At 51.4% G+C, this 27,563-nt stretch overlaps 1 protein-coding gene and 2 long non-coding RNA genes across 6 annotated transcripts; 1 reads left to right on the plus strand and 2 right to left on the minus strand.

Moving 5' to 3' along the window:
• The first annotated feature begins 568 nt into the window (after window positions 1-568).
• TMEM72 (transmembrane protein 72) lies at window positions 569-26,195 on the plus strand. 3 transcript variants are annotated; one of them, XM_032267244.1, is made up of 5 exons: window positions 569-1,315; window positions 18,061-18,127; window positions 21,010-21,081; window positions 22,596-22,735; window positions 23,569-26,195. In XM_032267244.1, exons 1-5 carry the CDS (start codon window positions 1,246-1,248, stop codon window positions 24,045-24,047), a joined length of 828 nt encoding a protein of 275 aa, XP_032123135.1. In that variant the 5' UTR covers window positions 569-1,245; the 3' UTR covers window positions 24,048-26,195. The 3 variants fall into 3 exon arrangements, with proteins under 3 accessions (XP_032123135.1, XP_032123134.1, XP_032123133.1); XM_032267242.1 differs by having other exon boundaries at window positions 1,154-1,315; window positions 20,929-21,081; XM_032267243.1 differs by lacking the exon at window positions 18,061-18,127.
• LOC116542361 lies at window positions 6,477-8,813 on the minus strand. The gene is made up of 2 exons (XR_004265191.1): window positions 6,802-8,813; window positions 6,477-6,540 (listed from the first exon to the last, which is right to left on the minus strand). It is a non-coding gene; the product is annotated as an uncharacterized LOC116542361 (long non-coding RNA).
• On the minus strand, window positions 12,096-27,030 carry LOC116542360. 2 transcript variants are annotated; one of them, XR_004265190.1, is made up of 3 exons: window positions 26,232-27,030; window positions 13,229-13,374; window positions 12,096-12,544 (listed from the first exon to the last, which is right to left on the minus strand). It is a non-coding gene; the product is annotated as an uncharacterized LOC116542360 (long non-coding RNA). The 2 variants fall into 2 exon arrangements; XR_004265189.1 differs by having other exon boundaries at window positions 12,096-13,374.
• Between the last annotated feature and the right edge of the window lie 533 nt (window positions 27,031-27,563).

Below are 27,563 nucleotides of genomic sequence, written 5' to 3' on the forward strand. Positions count from 1 at the left end.
AAGTAGTCCAGGCTAAGCGCTGATATTCAGTGGATTTGCCACCAAATCCACTGAATATCAGCGCTTAGCCTGGACTACTTAAATTTTTAACTTACAATATTTTTAACTTACAATATTTTCAATGTTTGATGGGGCTTTTGGGACGTAAACCTGTCATAAGTTGAAGAGCATGTATATTGGGTTTGCTTGGAGTTTGTGGGGTTTTTTTTCCTTATTTGGTTGTTTTGTTTTCTATCTTATATGAGCAAAGGGATTAAAAAATTTCAGAAAACACCTGAGAGGAAAACTAAATCTTACCACCATTCAATCTAGCACATCCATTAGTAAATTAGAATGAGTGAAAGCCCCCACTCTCCAAGTGTAGAGGCTGGGCTCCTTGGAACAGCTCCAGGGACACTCCAAGTACTTTGAAAAACACCAATCCAGCCAAAACTTCCCATTCATTTTCTGCAAAAGTTGCCAAGGCTCACAGATGCCTTTGGGTTTCACCAAGGTCACCCAGTTAATTATTGACATAGCAACTCCCCTCGCAAAAAATCAAAATAATCTCCTACATCCCATGTTGGGATGCAGGGTGGGGCCTGAGCTAAGTATGTCTACCCAGAGTCCAAATCCGGGACAGACTTGAAAAGCTTTCTAATCCACCTATACACAGAAGAATGAAGCTTGGAACTCATTTCAAAGTTGTGTCTACTGGTGATTTAAAGACACACCCCTCTCTCCCACATGCACACAAGCACAGACCTGCATGTGCACTATCTCTTCCAGAGTCTGACGCTCCAGGCCCCCAGCACATGTGAAATCCAGGTGTGGCTTTCTAGGCATGGCCTCGTAAGGAAGGGCCTGGCTCACTCCTCGGCTCCCTCCTCCCAGCCAGAAGCAGTTAATTGCCAGCTCCAGGCTGCCTCCAGCCCAGCCCTAATCGCAGATCTCCGGCTGGGCTGTGCTGAGGCTGAGCCGGCCAGGCCAGGCTGGGGTTGTGTGAGCAGTGGGAGCATTCTTCCAAGGTAATGATTAAGCTGAGTGCCCGGTAGGGGCACGGGCTGAAAGCCGGGAAGGTGAGTCCTATTCACACCTCTGCCAGGCTGCGGTGGCCAGGACTGGTTAGGGAAGGCAGGGCCCCAATGTGCAGGGGCCTGAGCCAGCAGCCACAGCCTTCTACCTGCACAAGGGCGGCCTGGAGCATCTCAGGGTTGGGGCCTTTGCTGCCTGACCTGCCAGGACTTTGTCCTCACCTCCGGCGCCATGAAGCTCCAGGTGTTCTGGACTGGGCTGGAATACACCTGCCGGCTCCTGGGCATCACCACTGCTGCAGGTAAGACCCCGCCTACCGGCTGCTGTTCCTGCACACTGGCATGGCAGATAGGGCTGCCTGAGGGGTGAGAGGTGGCTGGGAGACAGCGGGCACATCTGGCCACTTCTGTGCTTCCAATTTTTCCCTAGCCCCCAGAAACACTGCTCTGCAGAGCAGCAGCAGGTGCAGTGGGACGAGCCTCAGACCAGGGGCCAGAGGGCTGGGTGCTGGATCTCTGCTTGGCAACTCTTCCTCCCTGTGACCTTGGGAAGCCTCAAGATCCTCATCTGCAAAATGATTCCAGGGGTCCACCCCACCTCTTCAGAGAGTTGTCATGAGGTGGAGGTGGAGACAGAAGGTGAAGGTAGAAAGTTCTGGGCCTCGCTGTGTAGCTACAAAAGGTCACCTGAGCTCATCCTGCTTTACTCAAACTGCAGCCCTGGCTCATGGAGAGAGAATTCCCAGTCATGAGCAGCTCTGCCCTGGGGGGACAAGCTGAGCTAGGCTGCACACAGAGATCACAGGCTTCCCTCAGTCCCATGCTGGAGCCTGTTAACAGAACATTCTGTAGGAGCCCAGGCCCCCATCTGTAGTCTGCACTGTGGTCTTAGCAGCAGAGATGCTTCACTGTGCTGGGCTCCCCTCCCTCACCCAGTGGGATCACAGGGCTGCTCAACTGGCCAGGAGGGCAGACGGTTAGGGCAGAGCCCACAGCCACCATCCTGAGCCCTGCCTGCTCACTTCCCCAGGGCAGGCCTGCCTCTTACTCCCAGACCCTCTAAGGGGCCAGGATCTGTATTTCGGAAGTGAAGAGGCAGCGTTCTGATCCCTTAACTCTGAGCCACATTGTCCCTTGGGGACAAAGAAAAGACACACCCCCTAACAAAGCCCTTCCCCACCACTGGGCAAAAGCTTACCCACAGGTCTTGCCAAATGGGAAACTTCTCCCAGGTCAAATTCAGGTAGTGCTGGTTCCCACCCCAGCCCAGTCACTTGCCTGATGTACGACCTTGAGGAGCCCCTGACCCCACTGGGACTGCACTTTCCAATCTGTACGATGGAGATGCTGGCCAGGTGTTTGGACAGATCAAGGATGCCGAAATTGAGCATGGCTAAGCGGAACTGAGGATGAAAACCTCTCAGCAGAAGCCCCCATGACACACTCCAGAGCTCAGTGGAAGCTGGGTCATTTCTAGAGCACTGGGCTGGGTTCAGCTGTGAGCTGGCCAGTGGGCTCTTCCAGTATCTAGGCTGCGAGTTAGATCATGAAGGGCTGCTGAGTAGTTTAACCCTGCCCCTCCTGCTCCAAGATGGAGCACTTGAGCTCAAATGCAGGTGGTGACCTTGCCCAAGGTCATGCTGCATGTCAGAGGGACAGACAGCCCCGAGCCCTGGTCCTTCAAGTTTCACAAAGGCCAGGGCTCTGGCCAAAGCCTTCCCTGCCTTCCAGAGTAGGAAGCCCTGCCTAGCAGACAGTAAGAGAAGGTTAACAATTCCTCTGCTGAGGCTGTGAGTAGAGGCACTGATGAAGCAGCCAGATCCAGCCCCTTTCAGAACCATGCCATCCACACATACAGCAATAATGCCCAAGGTCCCCGACAAGCCAACAAGCCATCCTGGGGAGAGGAAGGGCACCCTAAACAGGTTTCCACATCTGTTGATCTGAGTCCACCCTGCTCCCTCTAGAATGTGGTTTCCAAATCTGTACAATGCCAGGAATCCCAGTTTTCCCAGGCACACTCCACCCCGATCTGAGCCCCACCTCCTGTTGGGAGGCTATTCTAAGATGCATGTACCTATCCTTCTAATGGATTCGCTAGAAACAGTTTAACATTCTGATTTATCTCAGTCAACGGAAGAGTCTACAGCCCGCCACACTCCCACCACGCACGGCGCGCGCGCGCGCGCACACACACACACACACACACACACACACACACACACACTGTGCTCATCTTAACCACAACCTTTATCTCCACACAGGGGACTGCTGTTAATGCTGAGAATGGGCCTCCCTCTTGGTTTTGAGATGAGATTCGGACTAAAAATAGCCCATGAGGTGCCTGCTAATGGCCAGGCTTTCAAATGATCTTGCTTGGGCTTTCTAGAATGCTGGGAGCGGGCGGGAGGCTAGGCGGAGGGGTTTGGTGTTCTTGGGCAAATCTCGAGTTTCTTCCAGCATCACTGAACTCCTGGCCTGTTTCCAGTACATAAGATTTGCAAATTCCTTATTCTCTTAAGCCTCTTTTTTGTTGAAATCCCCTGTTGAAAAGTCCAGGCTTCAATTATAAGGGCACTGCTGCTAGAGAGGAAATAAGACTGGAAATAGAGGGCCTCACTTTGCAGAAATCCTAGGGAGGGACCTAAAGTGGCTCCTTGTCCCTTGCAGGTAGGCAGTGTGGATTTCTTAAAAGCTAGAAAGGCATGTGACCCAAGGACACTCAGAGTGTCGCCTGCAGGGACCAGGCAGCTGCTAAAAGGCTATAGCCTCTCACTAGCAGCCTCCTCCCTGCACCCCCTGAAGACAGGATTGGGGCTGTCACAAGCACTGACAGAACCTGGTAGGTGCCTCTGCCAGCATGTCAAGGCCCCATGACTGTGGGTGAAGCCACAGCCTTCGGACGAAGCCTCCTTAGGATTCCTCACACCCCCACCTGCCATTCTTGCCCCGCCTCAATGTCCAGCCTCACATCACAAGAGGTTCCAGAGCAAGCACAGACAAATCATTGTTGCCACCACACAGGGGTAAACAGGCCACGGGCAACTGCACCTGGGTGGAAGTGTTTCTAAAATTAGAAAATTCCCTCCCTTTGCAGCAGTCATGTGGTTTCCAGGCTATCACAGACCACTCCTGCATTGTTTACACTGGGCTCATTCACATCACCTGCCTGGCCCGGAATGTGGGGGTCGGGGGGCGCACCTGGGTCCATGTGCATGCATACGCCTGTGTGATGTCTAAGTGCCTCAGTTGCTGAGACGCAGCATCCATTACTGCCCACAGAAGCAGACACAGCTGGGAAACCACACATAAGCTGTGAGCACCCCACCTCCCCCTGTGAGGATGCTGGGACTCCTACCTGTCCATCCCTCAAGGCAGGTTCTTCCCACGTCCACTGGAGACAGGGTAAAGATGTCCTGAGTGCGAGACTCAAGCCCCAGAGGAGGCTCGGCCCTGTGACAGGTTCTCAGCACAGACCAAATGGCAGGAAAGGGGGCCTGGGAAATGCCTTTAACTGAGTCTGGAGCACAGCGGGCCAGGGCACACCTCCTCTATGACATGAGAAAGGGCCTGTCCCACAGCACTGGTGCCTCAGTGGCTGGGGAAGAGAATGGGAAGAGCCCCCTGAGTGGACAGAGGATACACCTCTCAGGCCCTCCAGGCTGAGGGCAGAGGGAAGGGCAGACATGTCCCTGGGCCCTGCTCTGCAGAGAAAGCCTTCCCCTCCAGGCTGTGCCCTCACACACAGATGCGCATGGGCTTCCCCAAAAGAGACTTACTCAGAAAATGTCTCTGGGCACTTGAGCAAGGCCTCCTAATTTCCCTCAGAACAAAAAGGTTCCAGCTTGAGGCCCCACTGCCCCCACTCCAGGGCTGTATTTCACTCTCCCAGCCTCTGCCCAGAGGAGGGGTAGCTGAGAATGAACATGATTATTTGAGTAAATACTGTGGCCCAAGCTTTACACTATGTATTTTAAATGCTTCCAAGGACATTTGGAAGTATCTCATTTCATTACAGTATCTCATTTCATCCTCCTAACTGTCCTTGGAAGCATCATCATGTTCATCCTCATACCCACTGTACAGAAAGGGAAACCAAGGCTTGGTGGGGTGAAGCACCTTGCTCAAGGTCTCACACCAGGGAGCAAGAAGGCAAAGTTCCACCTAATGGTGGTCTGGTCCTGAGACCCCACTCCTAATTGCTGTTTCTTCCACCTGAGTCAGGATTTAAAAGGATGTCTCTTCATATTTTGATGACCCAAGATGCAGGATGCAAAACACACAGAGGAGGGCAGGAGAGGCTTGATCAGAACTGCCCCCTCCTCTACCCTCTTGCTTCTGCCCGTGGTCAGTTCTGACCAGGCAGGTGGGGTCATGGTGAGCACACAGGTACACTAGAGCACACAGTCCAGTATCACCAAACACTTCCTAAATCTCAAGAGACCAATAGTCAATGCAGCTGTCCATTCTCTGTCTCAAGATTGCCACATGTGCTTTAACCAGCACCACCATGACCTTCTCCAGCCAAACCTGCTTCGGGACCCCATCTGGGGACAATCAAATCTGCACACATTTCCAGAGGGAACTATCAAGGTAGGGCATGCTTTGATGGGTCCAGAGGTGCAGGGCTGACTGCACGCTTTATGTTCATAGTCTCACTCTAGCCCCGCAAATGCCTGTGAGGCTGTCCATCCCTCAAAGCAGGTTCTCCCCATGCTGAGTGCAGTCCCATTTTACAACTGAGGAAACTGAAGCTCAGAACGTTGAGGTAGCCTGGCAGAGGTCACATGGCCACGAGACAGAGGTCTGGTGTTGGAATTCCGCTCTGCCCAAACAGGGCTGTGCTGTGGCAGCTCCAAAGCAAAGGGCATAGCAGAGCCAGCAGGGACATGCGGGTTTGGAGGCAGAGCCGTTCTGAGCAAACTCTGCCTGTCAGGCTGACATGCTGTTTCTCACAAATCGAGTGCTTGGAATCAATGTGGGATCACTGAGGGGTTCTGTTTTGTTCCAGGTTTTGACCCATTAACCTGTTTCTCTATGTAATGGACAAGGCCACATTTTCAAATACTCCTGTGCTTCCCACGCAGTTAGAGCCTTGGTTTATTAATATAGATTAAGAGAAAAGAATTATTTAGAACCCAGCTGTTCTCATTATATTTTAAAGGATACACCAAATGCATAGTTTGACCTTAGCCCTGTTCAAAGCCTTCAGGAAAACAAATGCTTCCGAAGCAAACATCTTGGGCCCTCCATGCTAATTTCACCCCTTTTACATGTATATCCCCGTGACCACCTCCTGCTGTTTAAGAAAGCAGGAAGCATCATGCACTCCAAGGCCTCACAGGTGATTTCTCACCCAAGCCAGCCCACATTGTGTTTCAGACCTTCCAAGTGAATGTTGATTGTTTTCCTTTTCTGATACAATCGGCTCCATGAGTAAATGAAATCTGCCTCCCTTTGTTCCCCCCACCCCACCCCCCCACCTGCTGCAGTGGCCAGTGGCCAGGGAAGAGAACGGAAGAGCGCCCTGTGTGAGGCAGAGGATGCACATCTCAGGCCCTCCAGGCTGGGCATGGAGGGAAGGGCAGACATGTCCCTGGGCCCTGCTCTGCAGAGAAAGCCTTCCCCTCCAGGCTGTGCCCTCACACACAGATGCGCATGGGCTTCCCCAAAAGAGGCTTGCTCAGAAAATGTCTCTGGGCACTTGAGCAAGGCCTCCCAATTTTCCTCAGATCAAAGAGGCTCCAGCTTGAGGCCCCACTGCCGCCACTCCAGGGCTGTATTTCACTCTCCCAGCCTCTGCCCAGAGCAGGGGTAGCTGAGAATGAACATGATTTTTGAGTAAATACTGTGGCCCAAGCTTTGCACTAGGCAGACAGTAGGATTTGGTTCAAGCATTTCTTTCTTCACTACTTTGTGCCTGTGCCTTGTTTCTCGATTTAGAACAAGAAATCTGGAACTTCAGTTAGGTTTCATTTACTTGGCAAACAGTTGCTGAGCTCCCAGTCATGCAGTGTAGACACACGGATTAGGATGGCAAGACCTTGCCCGGTGTGAGCGCATGGGCCGAACAGAGAAGCAAACTAGTAAACGCACATCCAAGCACCAAGCACGGCAGCGCAGTGTTTGGGAGAAGGTCTGAAAACACAATGTGGGCTCGCTTGGGTGAGAAATCACCAGCGTCTGTGTCCTGCTCTACCTCTTACCAAGTGCATGACCTTAGGCACGTCACCTAACCTCTACAAACTTCAGTTTCCTCATCTACGAAATGGGGACAACCACTGTATCTACCCTCTGGAGTTGTGAAGACTCAATGAAACAATGGCTAAAGTAGCAAGCTGCCTGGCACACAGATTCTCACTCAGCGTGGGCTAATGTTAGAGGAACGTGCAGAGCACGGAGCTGCGTAGCATGAGTTATCGGTTCCTTTTGTAGGACAAAGAAGAAAGAAGATCCAAGGAAAGGAGCAAAGCAGCATGTGGCCCATAAGGCTGGAAGGAGAAAGGGGCTACACTGGAAAGGGCCTCATACTGAGAGACATTTCCCATCACATTCTGAGCTTGGGTTGTGACGATCAGCCCACAGGAACTGGGCTATTGCTACACCACATAGAGTGAGGCAACCAGAGGAAAGATGGCAGCCCTGTTTTATTTTTCATGGGGTGACAGCTCTTTCAAGATTGTCCTGAGTTCTGTTCAGTCTTCTGAAGACAGCTGTGAACAAAAATAAATGTTGTCCGATGTAAGTGGCTGACACTGTGGAGAAGAGTCTCAGGAAACCCCCCAGGAGGCCAGGAAATGGTCAGATGAAGAAGCCTGGTGTCTGTGGAATGGATGGAGAACAAGGAGGGCACAGACAATGCTATCTGGAAACCTGCCATGTGGATGAGTGAGCAGATGCATTCTCCTTGAACACTGAGAAAGAATAGGAAGTGAATACTTCGGGTTTCCCTGACATTGAGATCTAGAAGAAATGTCTCCTGTGAGCCTGTATAAGTTTGTTTTCATGCCACTGATAAAGACATACCCCAGAGTGGGAAATTTACAAAAGAAAGAGGTTTAATTGGACTTAGAATTCCACGTGGCAGGGGAAGCCTCACAATCATGGAGGAAAGCAAGGTGGAGCAAGTCACGTCTTACGTGGACGGCAGCATGCAAGGAGAGAGAGCTTGTGCAGGGAAGCTCCTCTTTTTAAAACCATCAGATCTCCTGAGACTTATTCGCTGTCATGAGAACAACACAGGGAAAAACTTGACCCCATGATTCAATTACCTCCCACCAGGTCCCTCCCACAACAGGTGGGAATTGAAGATGAGATTTGGGTGGGAACACAGCCAAACCGTATTAGGGTCCTTACAAGGAAGATGCTATTCTACACGGGAGACACTACCCTCAATAGTGCCAATGAACTATGTGAGTCTGCAGAGTCCTTCCTAATCACCAAAGAGAGGGGTGTCAGCCCAGATGGCCTCACAGGTGAATTCTACCAACACTTAAGGAAGAAATAATATCTACTCCACACAAATTCTTCCAGAAATTTGAAAGGAGGGACTACTTCTCAACTCCTTCTATAAAATCAGTATTTACATGGATTCCAAAACTAGACAAAGATATCGCAAAAAAACTATAGACTAATGTCCTTCATCAGCATAGATGCAAAAATTCTAAGCAAAGTTTTAACAAATAAAAGTATATTGAAAGGATAATATAACCAAGTGGAGTTCATCTCAGAAATGCAAGGTTGTTTTAATATTTGAAAAATCAGTTAACGTAACTGATCATGTGTTATGGACTAAATGTTTGTGTCCACTCAGCCAAATTCATATGTGGAAATCCTAACACCCACGATGACTTTATTGGGAGGTAGGGCCTTCTCTGAATGGAATTAGTGTCCTTATAAAAGAGACCAGAGACAGTTCCCTGGGCCCTCTTACCATACCATGTGCAGTTACAGTGAGAAGACAGTTTTCTATAAGGAAAGGGGCCCCTCAAACACCAAATCTGCCAGCAGCTTGATCTTGCACTTCCCAGCCTCCAGAACAGTAGGAAATAAATTTCTGTTGTCTATAAGTCACCCAGTATATGGGATTTTGTTATAGCAGCTGAAATGAACTAAGACATCATGTTTAAAAACTAAAAAAGAAAAGCCATATTATCATCTAAACAGACACCAAGTTTTAAGTAAAATCCAATATTTCTTTATGATTAAAATAAAACTATCATCAGCAAACTAGTAACAGAAGGAAACTCCCTCAATCTTGAAAGGTCATTACAGAAAATATACATCTACTTAAATGTAAAAGATCAGGTGCTTCCTCCTAAATTAGGAACAAGGCAAGGGTGTCCCCTCTACCACTTCCAGTCAGCAACATACTGGAGTTTCTAGCCAGTGCAAGAAACAGAACAAAGTGCATACAGATTGTCAAGGAAAAGTTAAAAACTTCATTCACAGATGACATTATCATCTATAGAAAATCTAATAGAATCTACCCCTAAAGCTACTAGAGCTCATGGAGGGAATAGCAAGATTGCAGAAGGCAAGCTCAATATATAATAATCAACTGTATTTCCATACATTAGCAACAAACAATTAGAAAATGAAATCTTTAAAAATACAATTGATAATAGCATCAACAATCGGAAATGCTTAGGGATAAATCTGACAAAATATGTAAAATAAACTACGCTAGAAACTAGAAAACACGGCTGAGAGATAATAAAGAAAATCTAAAAGAATGGAGATATATCTTGTTGATGGGTCAGAAGCCTGGCTCAATATTGTTAAGACATTAGCTCTCCCCCAAATTACTATACAGCTTCAATACAAGATCAACCTGATGTCTCTTCCAAGTGAATGTCCATAAATGTCTACCATGAAATCCTTCCCTTTTCCCACACTGTCTCTGAACCCTGGCTCACGTCCATCATCGGAACTGATCTCCACAGGCAGGTAAACCTCCCCACCATGCTTCCTGTTTGCACAACTTCTAAGCTAAGAATCCTGCAGCTACTATCTTACTGTCCCAGATAATTCACAGCAACTGGTTCCAGCATCTCCGTAGTCTTAGAAATGGTGCAAATCTAGCTTTTCACCTCTACCCTGGCGGTGACCACCTGTCCTGGACCATCCATGACCATTGTCATCAGCCTGGAGCATCTTCCCTGAGGTGTCCTTGGAGATCCTGAGTCCAGCAGGAGATGAGAATGAAGGAAAGCAATAAATATATATGGTGGGTTCTGAGGCTGCCCTCAGCAATGGTGAGTACAGAATTCTCATCCAATGCCCGGGCATCCAGTGCCAAGGTCACTGCCTGGCACAAAAATGCAGTTAGTGTGGCCTCTGGTGACTGTGAAGCATCCCATGTTGCCACCAAGGGCATCACAACAAATGCAAGACAGATGTCAAAATTCAACCCATGGAGTCAGAATGGATAAGCAACAGTGGACCGTGGGGTGAAGCCTATGGCAAAAGCCACAGCAGCCTGAGACCAGGGGGATATCTTCTTAGCAGGCAGCCTCACAGATGTCCCCAGCCCCAGGAACATGCTGGCCTGAGCCCTGTGGGGTCCCTAGCAGGGTTACAGAGGGCTAACACAAGAGATGAGGAGACAGATGGGAGTTTGGGTCACTTATATCCCAACTGGGCTTTGAGAAGGGACCTCAAAGTAAATCAGTGAACAACAAACAACATTGGTGCATAGGGAAGAGCTTTTTGGCCACAAAAAAAAAAACCACAACCGTGTTAATGGAAGCAAAGGATGAGAATAAGCCCTCTCCTTCCCCTGGAGAATACTGATGGAAACAACCTGCCTCTTATAATGGCTTTCCTAGCCATCGTCTGCATTTGTGCAGCACTCTCATTTACTTAGACCCAGCACTGGTGGGCACCGTTATGCATGATTTTACTTTCCCCATTTTCCAGAAGAATATGCAGACCAAAGAGTTAATCAGCTTTGTGAGGACGCAGGACTCGGCTTTTCTGATGCAAGCCCCATGTTCTTTCTGCTCCAGGGCAGCCCCCTCCTAGCTTTCATCCACCCACGCTGAAACCCAGAGCTCCAGGATGAGAAGGATGCCCATACGGTGACTGCCCAGCCCAGGCCTGCACCACAGGTCTTGGCCCAGGATCTCTGATCTCTGCTAAGCCCAAACTACAACGAACAGCTCAGTAAAGCAACACAGAAGCAAGCCCTGGTCCCTGAGAGAAGAACGTTCTTGTACTGAGGCTGGATGCGGCCCAGACAGGAAGGACAGAGACTGGAGGGAAGGAGCTAACGAGACGAGAAAGGCCAGGCTTGTCCTGGAATGGCTCCACTGAGGTGCAATCCACGGTGCCTCCTGGAATTGCGCAGGGAGTGAGACAGAAGCGTAGGGTGAGCTGTGCTGGGGTGGGCATATGATGCCTCTGTTAGGCTGGGGTGAGAGTAACTGGGGGGCCTGAGGTGGGGTAATAGGGAGGGATGGAGGGAGTCAAAGGCCACTAATGGCATGTCAAGCAGCACTGCCCAGCACCCCTGTGCCCCTTCACCTGAACGGCAAAGACAGACAGCCGGATTGAGGCAAGTCTCAGGGCATTTCTTTCTTGCAGAGAATTGGGTGTCATGAGGCTCTGATTCTGGGGGTAGTAGGGCCTTCGTCCCATTGTTTGTTTCCATTGATTAGCTCCTAATCATTGATAAGCTGATCCAAAGATCAGCTCTTCAATCCCTGGTCCCAGCTCAGGGCAATACCCCAGGGGTATCTGTGCCAGTGAGTTGCTGATTCAGGCCAACTGCTTCCACACTGGACTAGTACCCTGTGAAGGCAGAGTTTCCGAGATGCCAGCCCCACTGTCCTGCGAGGAGGATGGAAGACCAGCGCTCAGGCAAATTCCACAAGGAGCTAGAAGCCCTCAGACCCTGGGCCAGCCAAATCTCTGCATGCCAGGGCCACAGCTACCACTCTCAGGGCCAGGGAAGGGCCTACACTGCCCCTGAGGGAGGGATTGCCACCTCGGGCTTAGGGTGGGGGCCACATTACATTACAATGAGGACCCCCTAAATGTTACTATAAGCACCCCCTAGATTTTAAGAGGAGCACCTCCTTCATTTTAGAACACCTTTTTATTTAACGGCAAATATCTCCTTAGTTTTAGGGAGAACACCTCCTTAATGAACGAGCACCTCCATGATGTTAGGAGGCATGTCTCCTTCATTTTGAGCCCTGGTGTCTTTCTGGGCCCACCCTGGTCCTGGTTCTCTGGGTGCCATAACTTCTCTGTGTTTAACAGAGAGCCCCGCCTAAATCTGAAAACCTGGCAGAAGCCTAAGGTCCAACTCCACAAAACAAGGAGTGGGCCACCCTCGCCCATGGGTTGAAGTGAGGCTTCTGAGAGAGCGGGGGGCCCACCGTTCCATCTCCAGGAACAGACACTCAGAAGACAGGAGAGGAGCTTCTTCTTAACCTGTGCCAATCCCATTCCTCGTTCAAGCCACCACTAAATTTCAGGTGGCACTTCATGTTCACCTCCTGCCAATTCTGGAGATTAATCCCCTGGAAGAAAACACTTAGGAAACTCCAGGCTCTGGGTAGAAACATTTTGGGGTCCTGTATCTATATCATGCGGAACGGGGATGCCTTCCAGGGAGATTTTGTTCCCAGCACAGTCCAATCAGCACACCCGGCCAGGGCCTTCCACAGCCAGCCCAATGTGGCTGTGTGGGGTGAGTGTTCGAGACAGTTCACAAAATTCCTGCAGCAGGGAATCTCACTTTTTTCTTCCTTCACTTTTTCTACTGAGTATGTTTGCAAAATGCAGCTGTGGAAGGGACCTGCTTTGGATGATACAGTGTTCTCCTCCACGGATCCTCGATGAAGTCTTAAGATGTAAAACCACCAATAGGATTCCATGACTCAGTGGGAGTCCCCAGACACCACCCCTACTCCTAGGAGCCTGAATCTCCAAGGATATGGGGCAGATGCTACAGGACCCAGAAATGCTTACTCCCAAGGAGTCAGAATATAATGCTTACTCCTAAGGAGTCAGACCAGACACAGGGACTTCCATGCCAAAATCTCAGGTAGCTAGATGACAGAGTAAGCTGCTTTTCCAGTCACCTGTATGTGGCTGCATAACGGGCCACTCTAAAACATAGTGACATAAGACTACAATCATGTGATTATGCCCAAAACGTTGTGGTTCAAGAATTTTGGCAGAAAGCAGCGGAAGCAGCTCACCTCTGCTCCAGGATGACTAGGGCCACAGGTAGGGTCACAGGTAGGGTGGCTGGCATGGCTCACAGGGCTGAGGTGGCTCATCTGATGCTTTAGTTCTGATTGTTGGTTGGGTCCATCACTTCCAGTCTATGTCACATCTGCTGGAGCTGGAATGTCAAAGATAACTTCTTCTGTCATTTGTCCTGTGCAAAGCTGAACCAGCTGGGACTGTTGTGCCCCCCCCATTTTTCTCTCTCTCTCTCTCTCTCTCTCTCTCTCTCTCTCTCTCTCGCTCTCACTCATTTCTCTCTCTCTCTTTTTAGCAGTCTTTCTACAAGGCTGGCTTGGGCTTCCTCACAATATGTCGATCTCACTTCTCAGAGATTAGCAGGAGTGTCTTCACAACAAAGCTATTCTTAGCCAACTTTCCTGAGAGACAGAACCCAGCACATCGCTGAGAAAACTGGGAGACCTTAGGGTTGGCAGTTCCCACTTGGGAGGTGTGCAGATGAAACGAGATGTATGGAGAGGGCCTACTGTCTGCATGGCATGTGGTGGCACCTGGGTGACAGACAAAAAGGCTGACATACCCAGGAAGCTTCCAATCCCAGACACCTCCTGGCCAGTCCACATCTCTGCCTCCCACTGCTCAGATAAAGCCCAAACATCAACCTGCAATGGCAGGGCATGCCTTCTGCTTTATTCCTGGGAAGCCTCCTTCACTAGGTCCCCACACAGAACAGACCCTCCACTCTCCTGGCCCTGCTGTGCCACTGGACAACAAAGCCACCTGTGCCACACCATCGGGAGCCAAGCCAGAACTGTGCTTCAAGTCCAAGTCAACAAAGAAACTGGCAGATACCCTGTGCTGGGAGAAGGGGTGGCCAGGAGCACCTGAAGCTGGTCTCTGTCCCCCAGCCACCACCAAATGTCACCAAAGTCTCTCACCATCTGCACAGGATCAGGGAGATTTCTGAAATATCAATCCAATCTAAAAACGAGTCCCTTCTGCTCACACTGTGGAACCCGATATTTAAGGACCCCACAGTCACCTCGATCCATGGACACTGCCCATTGCCCCCCACTGTGCCCCTGCTCCTGCTGTTAGGGGCCCCCACCCCCCACAGTGCTTGGTCCCTCCATTGGCACAGGTTCATCCCTGCTGCTTTCCTAGTCCCCTCTGGCTTCCTCTTTATTCATCTTTCCTCATAGTCCCACAAGTGGTCCCTCCTCTCTGGCCCCAGAGCTCCTGGGTGACCTCATCCAGCCTGGGTCACTGCCCTCGCTGAATACACTTTTCTCAGTCCACATCACACCTCTCCTGCTGGACTAAGTATACCCCAGGAATAAGCCCGGTGCCTGGGCCAACCAGTAACCACCGAAGACCACGTGGACCTAGAAGAAGCGGGCAGGAGCCACCTCCTCCCCGCCCCAGGAGGGTGGGCCTGCCGCTCCCAGCAGAGCTGCCTGGGTATCGAGGCCAGAAGCAGACAGAGCAGAGGACAGAGGAGGGACTCAGTATGGGTTCATGTTGTCTCAACCTGGCTTGCTCTGCGTCCAGGAACGCAAGCCCCAAAAGTGGGAGGATCAGGCAGGAAGCGATGACCCCTTGGCCTAGATGTCAAAGGGCTTTACCATCTCTCGTGAGTGCCCCAATGATTCCCTTCCACCTTGTATGCATTGAGGACCCATACTCCTGGCTCCCCACTCTCTCTTCCTCCCGCCAAGGGGCATCCGTCAGTCTTGGCATGCAGAATCAGGCCGGCTGTGGTTGGGAGGGAGCTTGTGGGAGAGTGGCCCCATGCCCCTCAGTGCAAAGTGGCTGGCTGGACACTGGGAAAGCTGCCAAGGCTGAATTGGGGGAAGGAGTCACCTCTTTGCATTGATCACCTGACATCTATCAGGCACTAAGCCGTGCGTTCCAGACTCGTTTTCTCCAATCCAAGCAATGACCCTCTGAGTTATAACTTATTCTGCCCCTTCCACAGATGAGAAAACACAGCTTGGATGAGTTCAGTACTTACCATTTGTGTGTAATGACACACAGAACTGGGATGTCCATACAGCTCTCATTTCTCTGTTGCCATTTTTTAATTTTTTTTTAATGCAAACCAGCACTGTCTCTACAGTATTCCTTGAATGCCCCTCTGACTGCTGACCCTTTGTTTGTCTAAAGAATACAAAACAAAAGGTATCAAAATAGCTCTCCACATGCCAAACGGGTACAGGTCCAGGGAGGAAACTGAGTTCCCAAGGCCCTCTCCTGCCATCTGCTGGTCATCAGCCACAAGCCCCTGCAAATCAGCCAAGATGACCTGCCATGTAGGTGGAGCCCACGCCTGTCCTATGGAGTGCTCGCAGGCATCAGCCCTGACTCAAACACCCTTCCCTGGCCCAGGGCAGGAAGCACTCCTTCCCTAGCCAGTGATTCACTGAGCACCTGTGACATGCTTGGCATCAGTTAGCTCATTGCGGTCCTCATGACCACTGTGTGCAGGAGGTATCATGAGGAAACTGAGACTCAGAGAGACTGAGTGACTGTGCTATGAACTGGAAAATGAGAGACCAAAACTCTGGCTCTGACCTGGGCATGCATCTATAGTTGGGTGGTTGGTTTAACTTACATTCTGTGTGCCTCAGTTTCCTCTACGTAAAGTGGGGATAACAAGAGTACCTTCTCGTAGGACTGCTGCAATGATTAAATAAGTGAATGAATTCTGAGTGCTGAGAACAGGACATGACAAAAACCAAATAAATGGCCATTTGCCTGCACAACACACACATACTCACATGCACTCACATATTCACACATGCACATTCACACACATACACTCCATACACACACATGCATTCATACACACTCACATAGACACACACACTTACACTCACATATACACTCACACTCACATATTTGCACATGCACACTCACACGCATACACTTACACATGTACACACGCTCTCTCACACATACACTCACACACACTCACATATACACTCAAATATACTCACATTCACACATGCACATTCACACACATACACTCCATACACACATACATGCACTCACACACACACACACTCACATATATACATTCCCACACATGCACTCATATATACACATTCACATACACATTCACACGCTCACACATGCCACACATGCACACATATACTCACACATACATGCACTCACAAGCTTACCCACACTCACACACACACGTGTACACACGTGCACACATGCATCCCGGCAGGCAGTGGGAAGCAGGAAACACACACCACCTAGAGCTGGCGGCCTCCATCTGGTCTCTGGGCCCTTGCTTTCCAGCATGTGTCCTTGAGTGAACCACACAGGCCACTGAGCTTCGTCCTCCACTGGGAAATGTGGAGAGTGACACTCCTGTGCCACAGGCCTGCTGGAACGGCCAGGACGTGTGCACCATGGTGTGGAAGCTCTGAAGTGCTCTGTAAGTTTGGACCCTTCAGTTAGGCTGACACTGCAGTGGCCTGTTAGCATCACCAGTGCTTGCCCCAGGTGAGCCAGCAGGGCAGCTGGAACCTGGAGAGGGTGGGAGACTTAGCTTCTCCCTTTTATGAACCGAGGGGCTGGTGGCACATTAGTGTGGGCAGTCGCCCATGAAGCACAGTGGAGCCCCAGAGCCCTCCATCCATCACTCAGAAAACAGAACCGCCTCTTCTCACCTGCCTAGATCCAAGTGCTTTGTCCCCTAATCCCCTGCCCCAGTATCTCTGTGATCACTCCCTTCTCCTGGAATCAAGGGGTGGAGTTTTGGTGGCTTCAGTGCAAGGCTCTTCCCTGCTCTCCAGGAGGGGCGTTTCAGCACTGGACGAAGGGCTCCCTTCAGCTTGGGACACCAGGGGATGGAAGCCCACACAATGTCCCTGCCAGGGAAGAGAGGAAGCACAAGAAGCCTAGAAGCAGCCCCATGAGCAGCAGGGATAGCCACAGCACAGCCCACCATCTTTGACTGGGAGGGAGAGAGGATGAAACCACCCTCCAGCACATAGCAGGGGCGTGATCAGAGCCCAGAGAGAAACAGGGTGCCCAGCAGTGTAATCAGTTAGGGGCAGAAAGACATCTGCTCAGCAGGCCAATGCACTGCCCCTGGAATATTTCTACTGGGGACTGCAAGGGTTAGTGCTGTGCTGGTTGCAGGAAGCCGTGGGAGCCAGCAAATCCCTGGGAGAGAGCACCCAGAAACAGCAAGTCTAGAAAGGCGGGTCCAAGATGAAATTCACCCAGGACAAATGGAAGCTCAGCACCAACTGCCAAGAAAGGGCAGGAGGAGAGCTGAGGCTGAGCAACATCTCCTTGTCAGAGCGAAAGCCCAGGGGTTTCATCAGCACTGGGTCCAAAGCAATGAACAATGAGTGTGACCTGCAGCCACCCCTCAGCAAGCAAGACCAAGACCATGCAACAGCAACCAGTGACCCGAGCAAGAGAACAGGGCTGGAGCACGGCCCATCCATGGCCAAGCCCTGAAGCCAGACACACAGCACACACTGGTGTGGGCCCCAGCACATGGCCGAGAACAGCTGAGAACCGAGGGGCTGGTGGCATGTTAGAGTGGGCAGTTGCTGGGGGCACTGAGGGTGGCTGCTCTGGGGAGGCTTAATCAGAAGTCGTCTGGGCTCTGCCTGGAGTTCCAGGGACCAATCCCAGAGGCTTCCAGCTCTCTTGCACCTTGCCAGTCACAGCTGCCTGTGCCATGAAGAGAAGAATCTACCTTGGCTATCAGTCCCCAGGGATGAGGCTCACTCCACAACCAAGGAACCCTTAACAGGGCAGTGCTGTGGTGTAGAGCACCAGGCCCACTCTTCCTTCTTCTCTTGCCCCTTAGTGTTGATCGGCGTGGGCACTGAGACCTTCCTCCGGGGGCAATTCAAAAGCCTGGCTTTCTATCTGCTGTAAGTATCTGTGCACACGCCACTTTTGACCTGCAAGTTCTGCTCAACTCACCCTACGTCTGTCTACTCAGAATAATGCAGAGCAGTGCCCTTCCCACGCTAGTTCCATCCTTATCTCATGGGTGAAGGGAGTCAAGGGGGGCTCTAAAATAGTTCCTGGTTTGTGCAGACCATCCCGTAAATCAATGAATTATCCATTCTACCCACCTATCCATCCACCAATTCATGCAGCCAGCCACCCATCTATCCATTTATCTGCCCATCCATTCATCAACCCACCCATACATTCACTCACCCACCAATCTATTCACCCATTCACCCATCCACTCATCCATCTAACCATCCATCTACCCGTCCACCCACCTATCCATCTATTCATCCATCCACCCATATATACACACCCATTCACCCGTCCACCCACCCATTTATCCATCTATCATCCAGTTTATCCAGCCAGCCACTCATCTATCCATCCACCTGCCTATTCATCCATCTATCCACCTACACATCCATCCATCCATGCATCCACCCAGCTACCCATTCACCCAACCATCCATCTATCCACCCTCCATCCATTTATTCACCCACCCATCTATTCATCCATTCACTCACCCATCCATCCATATACCCACCAATCTATCCATCTAACTGTCTATCTATTCATTTACCCATCCATCCATCTATCCATCCATCCAGCCAGCCACCTACCCAACTATTAATCCATTCATCTATCTACTCATCCATACACCAACCCGTCCATGCATCTCATCAATCATTTCTTTTTTTAGCAAACATTAACTGAGCTCTTGTTTTAGAGAGAGAGGAATCAGGTCAAAGGAATATATATTTGACCTTCTCTACATGCTAAACACGGTTAAATGTCTTACTTGCATTATGTTATTTAACTTTCACAGCACTGTAGGAGCAGTGCATATTGGCCTAGTTTTACAGATAAGAAAATTCAGGAGTAAGCAGGTTAGCCCACATCACCAAACTCAAGAACAGCAGGACTTAGATTCACATCCAAGACCCTTTTGCTCCCAAGATGATGTCCTTTCTTCTCCACTACCAGCTACCTCTGCAAATGTGCCCTGGCAGGAAGGTGATCACTGCGCAGCGGTGACCCAGGGGGTGAGAAGAACCTGGGTCTCTACCCCAGCATCTCTGCAGCCCCATCCTAAGGGGCTTCCAGCAGTTTCTTCCTAATGATATAGAAAGCCTGTGTATTCTAGCCCCCCTAATCCTGAGGAGCTTACTGAGCTGAGAAGCAATAGGTAACAGTTTGCCTGGCTGCCCCACAAATGTCCTGTTCTGCCTGCAGGGTCACCAGGCTGTGACCTCCATTCCCCTCCCTCCTCAGGATCTGCCTCCACCTTCAGATGATAGAGGACTGTGTGCCCATCGTTGATGGGGCAAACCTCTCTATGCCTTAGTTTCCTCATCCTTAAACTGACAGTAATTATAGTGTTTATTGTAAAATTATTGCAAGATATTTGCAAGGCCTTTAGAACTGTGCTTGGCCCACAGCAATCATTACATAAATGTTAGTTATTATCATTTTAAAACCAGGGAGTAAGAGTGAGGCTGACACTGAGCGGCATAGAGAGTGAGAAGAGTGGAGATCACCAAATGATCTAAATAATCACAGGGAGAGAGAAATGATAACTAGAATTGGTATAATCACAGTGTGCAAAGCATGGTTCCAACAGCTTTAAAAATGTCATTTAATTCTTAGAACAATTTTATTGTTGATGCACTGTAATAACCCGCAGTTTACAGATGAGGACACTGGGGCACAGAAAAGTCACACCTCTCATGTGTGGTCACACAGCTGACTGGGAAAAACACCCATGGCTCTGAGGAAACCCTGGCCTAAGCCGCCTTCTGTACAACACTATCCACTTTCATTCATTCATTCATTCATTCATTCATTGCAATGCCCATTAATGGAGCCCAAGAATGCCCTCTGGCAGTTCACAGACTGGTGGTTCTGGTCATATGCTACCACATGGAGAAGCAGGAGGAGGTCACCAGACAGACTGGAGAGGGAAGGGGAAGGCTTTCCAGGAAGGACTCACTTGTGCAAAAGCTCTGTGGCACCTGATAGCTTTCTATGTTGTCAAGGGAACATGGAGAGTAGGCAGTAAGACCCTCCGTTAGTGCCTATTCCATTTCCAAGTATTCTGATGTGAGTCTAGGGGTGGCCAGGGAGCCATGAATTCAACACATTCCTCAGCAGAGGCTGATTGCAAGGTCCCTGGACCACACTGGGAGCATGAGGAGCCTTCGAGGCATTCTGTTTCAGGAGGAACATGATGAGATTCAGGTGTCAGGCAGCCCAGAGTGACAGCGTGGAGGAGCAGGAGACAGGCCGGGATAAGTGAGGAAGTGGAGCCAGGGAAGGGGTCCAGGGGGCAGGCCCTGAACCCAGGCAATGTCCAGGAGGTCAGAGAACAGGAGCCATTTGGAAGGTGTTGAAGGAATTTGATCAACAGTTCCTGGTGACTGTTTGGGCAATGAGAAAAGGAAGAAGGGAAGGGTCAGGAACTAGTCCATCTTTAAGGCTGGAACACAGGCAGTGGGTGTCCGTCCTGGTGACCAGCAGGTAGAAGGACATGCCTGCCAGTGTCACACAGGGTGCCAGGTGAAGGCCATCTCACCTGCTGGCCACGGTGCCCTCCCCACCCATCTCTGACCCCTGGCCCCACCCCTCCCCAACGTGGCCCAGTCGGGGACGGGCTCTGGTGACTGTTGTCTGGGTGAGTCTAGGTCAGTCCGCTGGCTGTAGATGTGATGTCCAGGAGGCCATGTGTGAGAAGTCAGCCTTCAGGAAGTGAAGGAGGACAGAGGCGCCAGCCTCCCTCACCTGTCTCTACCCACAGGTTTACAGGAGCCGCTGTCTCCATATGCGAAGGGGCCTACTTTGTGGCTCAGCTGCTGGCCATCTGCTTCCAGTAAGTAGTCTCCAAAGAGACCCCTTCACTGCCCACCCTAGCCCCAGACACCCCAGATGTCTCCACCCAAGAGCTCACATCCAGGGGATGTCCTGCTCCTGAAGCCACCAGGGACAGGATCCCCCCACCCCCTGAGGTACAGCCAACCTGGCCTGGAGGTGGGCACACATGCTCCATTGCCTTCTTTGCCTTGGCCCCAACCAAGAGAACCAACCAACACATTCATTTAGGCTCTGTCCCTGCCCGGAATCCCCAGAAAAGTCCAGCCGCCCCTCATTGGGCCCCGGTGTCTGAACCATCCTCCATGGGATAAGGACCCTGCCCCAAGCTGGGAGTGAGCAGAGCTGGTTTTGGGAACTGGCTCTCTCTCTTCCTAGGGTTGGGGGTGAAGTCAGGGGTGGTACGTCATAGGGCAAGAGGGCAGACCCTACAGGATCTCTTGAGGCCCCTGCTGCTGCCGAGCCTACACTCAGTAGGTGAAAGCTGTCTTCAGTGGGACCAAGGACTGGGGCCCTGGACCATGGCTCTCAGAACCTAAACACTGGTCCCTGGGTGGTCAGTGAAAGAGCTAGGCCTCAGATCCAGCTGTCCCAGCACCTTGCAAGGCCACTGGCCGCCTCCCAGGCTCACCAGCCCTAAGGCAGAAAGCTTTCCCCCTTTCTGCTGAATTCCACTGCCAAGGTATGCTTGAAACTTCAGCTGGGAGGAAAGCTGGGGAGGAATCAGCCCTGGATGGACTCCACTGCACCCCGCCACCAGAAACACACAGGAATGGGCGCAAGGGGGCACCAGTGAACCATGGCAATCCCTCCTGCTGCGCTTAAGAGAGCAGTGCTTTGGGCCACCTACTCTGTGCACTCTCTCAAAGCTACAGGGGCAGGATGCGGCTGTGCAGAGCCCCAGCTCTAGGCCAATTCAGAGGATGAAGGTGCTGGGTCTAAAGGCAGGCACTTGCCCTCTATAAAACCTGAAGGCAGCGCCCCTGAAGGAAGCTGCTAAGCCTCAGGCTTCTGCCAGGGACATGCGTGGTCCTGTGTAGTTAGGAAAGAAGCCCTTCTAGGCCAACACTGTCCTGTGCTTAGGCGAGGCTGGGAGAACAGGGCACAGCTGGATTCCAGCATGTCCACCCACCTGGCCAGGCCTCCTGTGCAATACACTACAAGCACAGCTGCCCCGGCCCAGGGCTCCCGAACTGCACACTTTCTCTGCACTGTGAGCCCTGAGCCTCCCACTCTCTTCCTCCCTGACCCAGGCAGCATCCTAAGAGCATTAACTTGTTCCCCCTTGACCAGAAAGATGGGGCTTGGCAGCCTTTCAAAAAATTGTGGACCCTCTAGAGGGACTCAGGCAAACCCACTCATTGTGGAACCCACAGCAAGGACCACAGGGTCTCCTGTTCAGCCACGGCCCACTGCAGAGCCTGCCCACAGTAGGGACAGGCTCAGACCATGGCGTCCTGTCTTGCTGGGGTTTTCCTGGGGCACATTCTCCTAACCTGGGCTCCCTTCCCCCAGGTGTCAACCAGGGTCCCTAGCAGACAGAGCAAGGGAGAAGGCCCATTGGCTGGGCTGCTTCCAGAAGTTTCTGGCCTACCTGCTGCTGTCAGTAGCCTGCTTCCTGCACCCGGTCCTGGTCTGGCACGTGACCATCCCAGGTAAGAGCATGGGGATAGAAGTTTGCAGCCCCAGCACAGGGGGGCTCTGAGCAAGAGGGGCTACCCCTCAAAGTCCAGCTCCAGTGGTAGCTCCAGGGTCCATACCTGCCCCACTGTCCTCTCTGACCTAGAGGGTGGGCATGAGGAATCACAGGAATGCCAGACATCCTCCATGCTGACCAAATGGCAGGAATGTCCCAAGAAGTGCATCCTTCCTGCATAGAGCCATCCAGAAGCGGAACTACGAAGGGGAGCTCACCTTTCTTCCCACTGACCGTGTGCACTGAGCTTCCCAATGGTGCGACATGACCACTTCCCTGCCCAGACCCTTCCGAATCTCCTCAGTGTCTACCCGTCAGGTCCAAACTGCTCAGCCTGTGTTGAAAAGCACTTTGGCTTGGCACCACGGAAAACCTGCACAGCCTCATCTACTTCCACTTCACTGGGTGCACACCACTGACCAGCCTGGTTTCTGATGGCAGAACCCAGGATTTCTTGCTCCCACCTCTTCAGCTTCATCCATGACCTTTTCTGCTAATGTCCTTCTCCTCTCTGCTCCCTGTCTGTGAAAACTGTGCCCTCTCCTCATGAACCCGTCTACAATACGGGGAAGCCAGCCCTTCAGGGAGACCAAGTTGAAAAGCAAAGCCCCCATCTTTCGCATCCCCATCCCAGCCTCCAGATGGACCCCACAAATCTGACGTGGGGTATGAAAACAAGCCAGGCAAGAGGGCCAGAGCCACAGGGGACTGTGCATGGCCCCACAGCGCATGCAAGGCCTCTGGATTTTCTCTGTGACTCATGTAGTGTCCTGACCTCCGGCTCTTTTCCAGGCTCCATGCTCATCATCACCGGCCTGGCCTACTTCCTTCTGAGCAAGAGGAAGAAGAGGAAAGCTGCCCCCGAGGTGCTGGCCTCCCCAGAGCAGTACACAGACCCCTCCAGCAGCGCCGTGAGCACCACCGGCTCTGGGGACACAGAGCAAACCTACACCTTCCATGGAGCCCTCAAGGAGGGGCCCAGCTCCCTCTTCATCCACATGAAGAGCATCCTGAAGGGGACCAAGAAGTCCAGTGCCCTCCAGCCTCCCAACACCCTGATGGAGCTGAGCCTGGAGCCAGCCAACTCCCTGGCCAAGAAGAAGCAGGTACACTTTGAAGACAACGTGGTCCGCATCGTCCCCTCCCTCGCCGAAGGTCTGGATGATGAGGACAGTGAGCCAGAGGAGACCACCTCAGACACGACGCCCATCATCCCCCCTCCCCAGGCCCCACTCTTCCTGTCATCTCTTACAGCCACCGGCCTGTTCTGAGTGCTTGCTCCAGCCTGGAGGACGCTCAGTGTGGGGACTACCTAGCTCAATGGCCCCCACTGCAGTTTCAGTGTCTTCTGAGGTCAGCTTCTCAAGGGGAACCAGACACCCGCATGCTGGCTGAGCCCCTGCGGTCATCAGGAGGTGTGACAGGCCAGCATTTCTGCAGAAGCCTCAAGGGAGGCACGAACAAGGCTCACGCCACCTCAAGCCAGCAGAAGCTCCTTCCTCCTGGCCACAGGTGGGGAAACCCTTGTGATTCCCCAGTGAGACCATCACTCCCACTGCACACGAGGCTGCAGGTGCTACTGCCTCAGCCCAGAAGGGACAGAGGATGTCTGCCCAGGAAACGCCTCTGGGCTTTCCTTACTCCTGACCCAGGGACCAGCACTCCATGAGGAGGCTACGGTCCGCCCATCTCTGAAGGCCCAGGGAAGCACCAGCAACTTAAGCGTCTCTAAGGCAGGAGAAGGTGGCCATGGGTCTTGACCATTCGAGACTGCTCAGGGCCAGGAAGAGAGGCTGCAGGCCTCTGGTAGGAGGAGCCGGCCATTGGCATCATTCTCTGCATGCTCTAGGGCTGGGGCTGAGCCGCTCAGGGAAACAATACCACTCTGTGCTCACTGTGGGAACGCCAGGCCAGATGAGCAAAGCTCATTCCAGAAGCATGGCTGGGGGCTCCCTGCCTCCCCACCACATGGCCTTTCCAAGATTCCAAGTAGATGATGCAAACCGAAAGCCACTAAAAGCCTATGGCAGTTTCCAGCAGTGAATGCCAGGGCCCAGGAGGCAGTGCCCGCTGTGTGCAGGACCACAGAGGCTGCCCAGAGGTCACACAGCATAGAGAAGTGGCATCCTTAAGTGCCTGGTAGCAGAATAGGTGATAAATATAAACATCTTCAAAATGGAAGGAAGGTGGGGGAGGAAGAGGAGGGAAAACGGGAGGATAGGGGGAAGGTGGGCAGGCAGGCAAGTTCTCTGCCGTGGAGCCACGGAAGTGACAGTTAACCCAGAAGAAACAAAGACATTGAATCAAATGTTCCTTTGTAAACTATAAAGGATTTGCAGTATAGATTTTCCTTCTAAAAATTGCTGTTGGGTCCATGAGGTTGTTGCCAGGAAGAGCAGACACACCATGCTTCATGGCAACTGCAGTGAGAGAACAGTCAGAAGGAGAGTCCTGTGGCTTCCCAGTCCCCGTCGGGGCTGACGCCAGGCTCTATAAAATGAGCCCTAGAGCGCACGCTCCACAGTCTAATGAGAAACCTGTGTTCGTGCTTGCACACTTTTCGACGTTCCCTACAAGTTATTTTTACAAAGGTATGAAAATAATGGCCAACCAGAAGCTAGTATCAGTTTGGCGCCTAAATGCAGCAGGTGTTCCAGATAAGCAGATAAGCAGAGCGCTTCCTGTGGTAGCCCAGGTCTCTCCAATCAGATGACAAATGGCTAATCAAGACATTCCTGCAAGCCTTCGATGGCGAGAGTAGCAGAGCGCTTCTACAGCTGCCATCAAGGCAGGACCTCAGGATCTGACCATCCATAGTCAGGGAAGAGTGAACAATATGGGACATGGGTATGGGTAGGCGGTAGGCAAGGATGGTGCCCCATGGCTGATGGGCCAGGTGTCCCAGGCAGGCCCCTGTGCACAGAAAGAGTCTAAGCAGAGTGGAGCCAGACGTTTTCCCCCTGTCGTGTGTGGAAGGGGAATGCGATGGCCACGGACACCCTCCCAGCACAGGCATGGCCAGCCTCTGACGTTCCTGTGCATCAGAGCACTCTTTCCTCAGAGCCCCAGCCAGCAGAGCTGGATGGCCAGGTCGCAAGAAGCAAACCAGAAAGTGTGATGTCAGAGCTGTCAGATCCCGTTTAATAAACACTTCTGTAAACCCAAGTGCAGAGTGTTGTTTGGGGGGTGTGTTAGAGGTGGGATGTGTGTTGGGAGCACGGTTTGGGAGGTGTCTTAGAGTGTGCGCTGGGAGTTCCAACCATGATATGATGGAATTCTGAGGCACCTAGGCTTCCTGGAGATTGTCATCAGTGAAGGGAGAGTCTGCTGGCATGCAGTGTTAGAGGACAGTTATGATCTTACCTAGGTTAATAAAGTTCTCAAACACTCTTATGGCTACCAAAAAAAACCCCGAAAAGCTGGAGGGAGATCATTAAGCAGGCCAGAACTCTCACCCATCAGTGGACCAGGCAAGAAAGTGGCATCTTCCTCACTTCCTCATAAGCAGATGAGCACCACGTACCTCCATTGATTCTCAGCCTGAGAACTCTGTGACCACATCCTTGTCCAGTGGGATCCCTGCAAAGCAGATGTTATAATAATCTGCACCCTTGCCAAGAAGCAAAGACTAGTAGGGCTGGCCCTGCTGTGATCCGCCTCCCTGTCCCAGCAGAGAGGGGAGCAATTTGTAGATGAAGAACAGAGTGACAGGAAGAAGAAAGCGCACCAGGCTGAGGACCATTTGACCTCCACTAATACCCAACTGACCTTGCTCAAGCCCCTTCCCATCTCTGGCTCAGGTTTCCCTATTAAGTGGGACTCACAGCAGTAACTCCACAAGACAGGGGCAAGTGCTTTTCAGAGAGCTGCAAATCACAAGTCACTGTGATTGCACCACATCCCTAACCCTATGGAGGCCTCGCCGTGAGGGGCGCTGAGGACGCACCACACTGACTTGTCTGTGGCAAGGCCAGTTCAGGTCCAAGAGCATCTGTCTCCACTCGTGTCCAGTGCTAGAGCCTGGAGAGGGTACAACCACCAACCCTTACCTCAGAGGAAAGCTGCAGAGTGGACCCCACATTTGTGAGCAGCTGCACCCTAGGAGTCACACTGTGGGTCCTCTGTCTCCCTCTCCCATCAGCCCTAAGGTGGCTTTTTGGTTTTAGTTTCCTGAAATATCTTTATTGAGATATAATTCATATAACATAAAGTTCACCAATTTAATGTGTACAGCTAGGCCAGGTGCAGTGGCTCATGCCTGTAATCCAAGCACCTTGGGAGGCCAAGGCAGGTGGATCACTTGAGCCCAGGAATGTGAGACCAGCCTGGGGAACATAGCAAAACCTCGCTCCTACCAAAAATACAAAACATCAGCCAGGCATGGTGGCACACACCTGTAATTCCAGCTACTCAGGAGGCAAAGATGGAAGAATGGCTTGAGCCCAGGAGGTCAAGGCTGCCGTGAGCTGAGATCGCTCCACTGCACTCCAACCTGGGCAACTGAGTGAGACCCTGTCTCAAAACCATCTTTTAAAAAATGTTAAATTAAAAAAAAGTGTACAGCTAAACACTTTCTAGTAGACTCTTAAACTATGTTCGTCAAATGTAAATTCACAACATTTCCATCATCCCCAAAAGGAAACACAACCCAGCACCCATTTGCAGTCACTCCCTACCTCTCATCACCTGCTTTAAGCAACCATTAATCTACTTTTTGTCGTATAAATTGAATCATATAATAATGATTTTTTGTGACTTTGTTTACTTAGCATGTTTCTGAGGTTCAT

This window comes from Sapajus apella, unplaced genomic scaffold (genome assembly GCF_009761245.1).
Source record: "Sapajus apella isolate SASKATOON/1434 unplaced genomic scaffold, GSC_monkey_1.0 scaffold167, whole genome shotgun sequence".
Classification (NCBI taxonomy): domain Eukaryota; kingdom Metazoa; phylum Chordata; class Mammalia; order Primates; family Cebidae; genus Sapajus; species Sapajus apella.